The sequence below is a fragment of the Aplysia californica genome, unplaced genomic scaffold (genome assembly GCF_000002075.1).
Source record: "Aplysia californica isolate F4 #8 unplaced genomic scaffold, AplCal3.0 scaffold01178, whole genome shotgun sequence".
Classification (NCBI taxonomy): Eukaryota; Metazoa; Mollusca; class Gastropoda; order Aplysiida; family Aplysiidae; genus Aplysia; species Aplysia californica.
This window is the reverse complement of record NW_004798448.1, coordinates 56512-63037: the sequence shown is the minus strand read 5'-3', so window position 1 is coordinate 63037 and position 6526 is coordinate 56512. Positions and strand designations below refer to the sequence as shown.

At 40.2% G+C, this 6526-nt stretch overlaps 1 protein-coding gene across 1 annotated transcript; it reads right to left on the bottom strand.

Moving 5' to 3' along the window:
- Window positions 1–1402: 1402 nt before the first annotated feature.
- LOC101850382 (ATP-dependent DNA helicase DDX11) lies at window positions 1403–6506 on the bottom strand (the record flags this gene model as incomplete). Its single annotated transcript, XM_013090212.2, is given in 6 exon segments — window positions 1403–1941; window positions 3221–3375; window positions 4361–4439; window positions 5169–5253; window positions 5812–5912; window positions 6438–6506. Coding segments are annotated over 6 exon segments (519 nt in total), but the record flags the coding sequence as incomplete, so codon positions are not given.
- Between the last annotated feature and the right edge of the window lie 20 nt (window positions 6507–6526).

Below are 6526 nucleotides of genomic sequence, written 5' to 3'. Positions count from 1 at the left end.
TTCTGCATCAACGGGGGTGACATAGTACAAAAAAAGGTTACCAAGCAAAAAATTCAAGATTTTAGCCATAATAATCTCGAGCCATCAAAAATAAAGGATTGATTCAGCATTTTTAAAACCAATTTTATATTTTGTCAATCATCAACACTCATCAAGATAGAAGCCTAATATTTGGCATGGCGATTACTGTTGGTAGGTAGAACAACCTTACAGAGCCAAATTTGAATTTTCTGTACTGACTTGTGAGCCTTACAGTCCTTGTTATGCACTACATTCAGGTCTCCAATGTTTTAAGATTTTGTAAAATAAAAAAGGATTAAAACTCCAAATGTGTACCATAAACAGCAAAAATGCTTCTGTAAAGTTATAGAGAAATGTGTATAAAAGATTGTGTCCAAATGTGAAACAATTCTGACAGTAACTTTCTGAGATCTACTCAAAATAGTGTTGCAACCTGGTCAGATAAACAATTCTGAGAAAACTGCAAAGAGAGATAATTTTTGGTGAAGATTTTCCTACATTGCTACCTCTCTTAAATGCATTTTCCAGCTATTTCTAAGTTTGATTAAGGAATTAGGCTTCTAAAGATGAGTCCTTGATATTGATATCTATCAAGATACTCCAAAATCCGAAAACTGATATTTTTTCAAAATTTTTACTGATCTGACCAGTGGATCCCCTTAATGAACAACATTGTAGTAGGTTTCAACATTTTTATTTTTATTGCAAATTGTTTAGAGGACAGGCCTAGAAACTGCAATAATAACAACAATAATAATGGGAATTTATATGTGCCTAATCACGAGAAGTGCTGTATATATAGAATTATCACTCAACTTGAATGACAAATCAAAAGAGAAAATGCATATTATATGAGACCATTTAACAACAGACACACACACACACACACATGATGACTCCCAGATCCACACACATTGTTGCATACATAATTTTTTGGCAGAGGATAGTGTTGTTCTCTTTTTGAACCACTTTATTTCTCAAGAACCCTACTTAAATTATCTCTCTCTCACAAAACAAGCCTACTGTATCTTGCTCCCTCTTTCTCTCTTTCTTTCCAAACACACCTACTGTTTCTCTCCTCTCTCTCTCTCTCCAAACACACCTACTGTCTCTCTCTCTCTCCCCCTCTCTCTCCAAACACACCTATTGTCTGTTTGTCTCTCTCTGTCTATCTCTCTCTGTCCAAACACACCTACTGTCTCTTTCCCTCTCCCTCTTTCTCCAAACACACCTACCGTCTCTCTCTCTCTCTCTCTCTCTCTCCAAACACACCTACCGTCTCTCTCTCTCTCCAAACACACCTACCGTCTCTCTCTCTCTCCAAACGCACCTACTATCTCTCTCTCTCTCTCTCCAAACACACTTACTGTCTCTCTCTCTCTCTCTCTCTCTCCAAACACACCCACTGTCTCTCTCTCTCTCTCCAAACACACCTACTGTCTGTCTGCCTGTCTCCAAACGCACCTACTATCTCTCTCTAAACACCGACTGTCTCTCTCTCTCTCCACAAGTGTGAGGTTTGTGTCCCACTCAGACTCTGGAGGCACTCACACAGTTCAGCCAGTGACGTCATTGATCGAGACCCGCACAGTTCAGCCAGTGACGTCATTGAGACCCGCACAGTTCAGCCAGTGATGTCATTGAGACCCGCACAGTTCAGCCAGTGACGTCATTGAGACCAGCACAGTTCCGCCAGTGACGTCATTGATCGAGACCCGCACAGTTCAGCCAGTGACGTCATTGAGACCAGCACAGTTCAGCCAGTGATGTCATTTAGACCCGCACAGTTCAGCCAGTGATGTCATTGATCGAGACCCGCACAGTTCAGCCAGTGATGTCATTGAGACCAGCCCAGCACATTTCTAGTTCAGCCAATGACGAGAAGACAGCTCAAGATTTTCCCTTGTGACTAGAGAAAAACTGGGTGGAGAAAAGAAACATTGTTATTGCATCACATCAAACTAAGAATTAAGTGGCAGGATAGAATAAGAAATGAAGAGATGTGGGAAAGGACAGGACAAAAGGATATATAGAAGAAGTAGAAATAGGATAAAGAAAGTGGCGATGGATGGGACACACCTTAAGAGAGCCCAGCAGAAACATCACAAGACAGTCACTGCAGTGGAACCCACAAGGAGCACGAGGCAGGGGTAGGCCACGGGAAACAAGGAGGAGATGCGGAGATGCGTGGAAAGGGACATGAGAGTGAAATGAAGTTCACTTGGAACGAGCTGGTAAGGATGGCCCAGGACAGAGATAAATGGAAGGAGCTTGTATGTGGCCTATACCCTGCCAGGGGTGAAAGGCATTGATGATGATGATGATCACATCAAACTATGCTACAAGTTTGTACGGATTTGTTAACATCATGTGTATGTTGCATCATGTGGCTTCATCATGCTGAATGGGTGGTTGGAAGGTGTCATTATGTAATGTCAAGAACATGGGAGGAGGAGGATGTCAGATAACGAACTGAAATTTAAAATGAGTAAGCTATCTATATGTCTATCTGAGAGAGTCAGAGAGATATTCTGAAGTTTAAAAAAAAATAATAATGCATTTATAAAGTGCATACCCCCTCTCAACAGCAAGCTCTATGAGTTTTACACAATATTATTACCTCAGCAGACCCCATAACACTCCGAAACATTCTCGTCTTCCCGGGAAGCACACAGTGTAAGTTAAGTAAGTAGCAGATTAAGCGCTCAAACATTAACAAGCTGAAAAGATCTTTCGCTGTCTATAGCTGGGTACAAATTCTCGCTTGGGTGAAATGAGGAAAATTCGTGTAAAGTGCCTTAACCAAGGAAACAAAGTTGGGCCCGTCATGGGATTCAAACCCATGACCTTACGGCAGCGAGTCCAAGAGCCTAACCACTAGGCCACCGCCGTTACGTGAGGTAGAAAAGGTAAGAGTCAAGAGTGATGGTACAGCCACTCTAACTCGTGTCCATTACGGTCAGGGATGTGAGTCTTCCGGCTTTTTCCGTTTTTTCCAGCCGACTTGCCATTTGGACCCCAGCTTTAAACAAAATACTATAAACAATACATATTAATAGAGATTATTTGTTGTAATAGAGGGAAAGAAAGAAACATAATTTAGTCTCACTGTACTGTATTCTTATTTCAGTCAGTGTGCGTGCGCACCATATATTTTCCAGCTTTTTTTTCCAAACCTGTCTACATCCCTGTACGGTACCTTAGGCACGGCTTGCATTAGAGTGGCGAACTTCTCGGCTCGCTTCAGGTGCTGACTGATCCAGGTGGGCAGTTTGGAGCTCACGTTGACTTTGAGGTAGCGCTGATCCAAGAGCAAGATGGCGGCATAGTCTTCACGGTGACGGATGGCACGGCCTGCACAAAACCACAAAACTTTCTGAGAAATATCGCTCATGATTATTGTTCTAGAGTTCTTAGTAAAGATAGATTCAGAGCTGCTCTCCAAAAACATTTGGTTTCACATTATCAGACAACTTTGAAGTGAAATTGTGAAATAATAGCTAATCACAACTACTCAGTGTAAGACTCAACATTACTTTCCAATATTGGTGCATGGCAGTCAAACACTAATCAGTCATAAAGAATCTACTGTATCTTATCATTCTCCTTTCACCCAAGACAAAGAAGATCAAGAACTCCTGAAAAATTGAGTAGAGTAGGAAAAATGAAAAACCAAAAAAAAAGTCAAGTTGTATATGATAAAAAACCAAGTCTTTGCAACTCATGAAGAGCACTATTCAAGATAGATGGGTATTAAAACAAAAAATCTAAAGCAAAACGAATGAACAAGATTTAATCAAGATCCCAATAATTCTCTATATTTGCCCAAAAATTGATGAGCACCTAACTCCACACATCACGACAAAATACATGTACACGTAATGACAAACCTTGTGTCTATATATAAGAACACCGTGTAAGATTGAGAAAGCATGAGGTTTTTTGTTTTTTTAATAAATTTTTTTTAACCCTCGAGCTTTTGTGTTTAGTAGTTCCAACAAAATGTGCAGCAGTTTTTGGAATTTGACATTAGCTGTTAGTCTTAATAGAGTAAACACATAGGAGAATGTTTTAAATATAAATTTTATAAATAAATGAAAATTGAAATACATAAATAAAATATGTTATTCATTTTTATAACGTATTGGTAAATTACAAATTACACACCCAAGTGTTACAGCAACTGGTGATAGTACATGTACATGGAGTAGTTACGTTCGCACAAAGTCTCATACTAAACTATAATGATGGTGACATTGTCAGTATTAGTAGCCTAACTACTGGACCAAGAAGAGTAGGTAGAGGGGAATAGATAAGAGACAAAGAAAGCGCGAGTTACCTATGGACTGGTTGACGGCTTTCATACACAAGTTCTCGTAGTGGACTTGACCTGCCTGTCTGCCGGCCGGGTCACGAGGCTGGGGGAGAGAGCAGAAACTGTGTACATGTACACCGTTCAATATATATACGTCAGTATTTTGTCAGGTGCGCTGACCAAACGAGCTACTTCTCGGATTTTGCCTCTATGGAAATAGCTATGGGAAATTCATAGGTTCAGTGTGAACAATCTATTTGTATGAAATGATGACAAAACATAATACGCACAGTTCAACCAATGCGTGATTTTGAGTCTTCTGCGTTCGACCTATCCGTGTTATACTGTATACATATATGTCAGGTGAGTTGACAAAATGAGTAACCTCTTGGATATAGGCCCTAAGGAAATGGCTATGTGAAAGTCATAGGTTTTTTGTTTTTTTTGGTAAGTGTTTTACTGCACTCGCAACTGCATAAAGTCATATGAGCGCGATTTATAGAGGCTTAGTTTGTACAATTTATTGTATGAAATAATTTTAAAACGTACCAAAACGGTATTAGACTTGAAGAAAATGGCATTGGTTGTTAATCTACAAATTTGATCCCAGTGTCGATTTTCAGTCGATATCTTTATTCGTGGATTGCGAAAAATATTTCATTGTGCCACTCACATTATAATTCAGTAGCTGTCTTACACATTCAAAATGACAAAACCTGCAGTGATTCTCTCTCTCTCCGTCTCAGTCTCTCTCTCACTCACTTTCATATGCACACATACACACACGCATGCACACACACCTCTCGAGCAGAGAGGAAAGTTCAACACTTACAAAGTTGGCGTTGAGATAACTCATTTTCTCCTTGAGCTCAGGAGACTGTATGTTGGGGTACGGCAGTCCTACCATCACCACACACCTGGGTCACAGAGGTCAGGGGTCATTCATGGTTCATGGAGGTCAGGATTGTGGGATACAGAGGTCAGGGTAATTCATTTATGGTTCATGGAGGTCAATATTGGGGGTTAGAGGTCAGGGTCGTTCATGGTTTATTAAAGTCAGGGTCATGGTTCATGGAGGTCAGGATCATGAGTAACAAAGGTCAGGGACATGAAATTTATGTAAGTGTGAGAAAGCACTAAACTGTCTCTGCATGTTCGTATTGTACATCCTTTCAAATGCAAATTGGGGCTATTTGCGGACAAGGCAAACTTCAGTACATTAGCTATGCATTAATTATTTAATCTTGCCCCCAACAACACACACACACACACACACACACACACACACACACACACACACACACACACACACCTGCCCAGATCATCCGAGAAGTTGATTCCCTCACTCATCTTGCCTCCGACCACACACACACACACAAACACACACCTGCCCAGATCATCAGAAAAGTTGATTCCCTCACTCATCTTGCCCCTCGACCGCACACACACACACAAACACACACACACACACACACCTGCCCAGATCATCAGAGAAGTTGATTCCCTCACTCATCTTGCCCCCGACCACACACAGCAAGAGGGCCCCTGTCAGTGAGCCAGGCCAGGAACTGCAGCGCTGTCGGATAAACAGGACGAGGTTATGTGTCTACATTGTCAGATACACTACGAATGTGACAAAAACAAAGCAGTATGACAAAAAACAAAGCAGTGAGACTATGAATGTAACAAAAAAAAAGCAATATAACGACAAGAACAAAGCAATATGACAAAAAAACAAAGCAATTTTATGAATTGGACAAAAAACAAAGCAATTTAAGACAAAAACAAAGCAATGCAACAAAAACAAAATGGGTGACAAAATCAAAGCAATAAAACAAAACAATATAACAAAAACAAAGCAATAAAACAAAACAATATAACAAAAACAAAGCAATAAAACAAAACAATATAACAAAAACAAAACAATATAACAAAAACAAAGAAATACTACTAGATCTATGAATGGTACAAAAACAAAGCACTTTTATGAATGTGACAACAAAATCAAAGCAATATCATTATATGACAAAAAACCCAAATCAACATAAAGTGACAAAAACAAAGCAGTATGACAAAAACAAAACAAGGCCGACAAACTCACCTTGATACACTCGGCATAGTCCGCCAACACCTGGTCTGCTAGACCACTCCGCCGTGGTTCTCGGAACACCTGTGGGGGAGGGGGGGGGT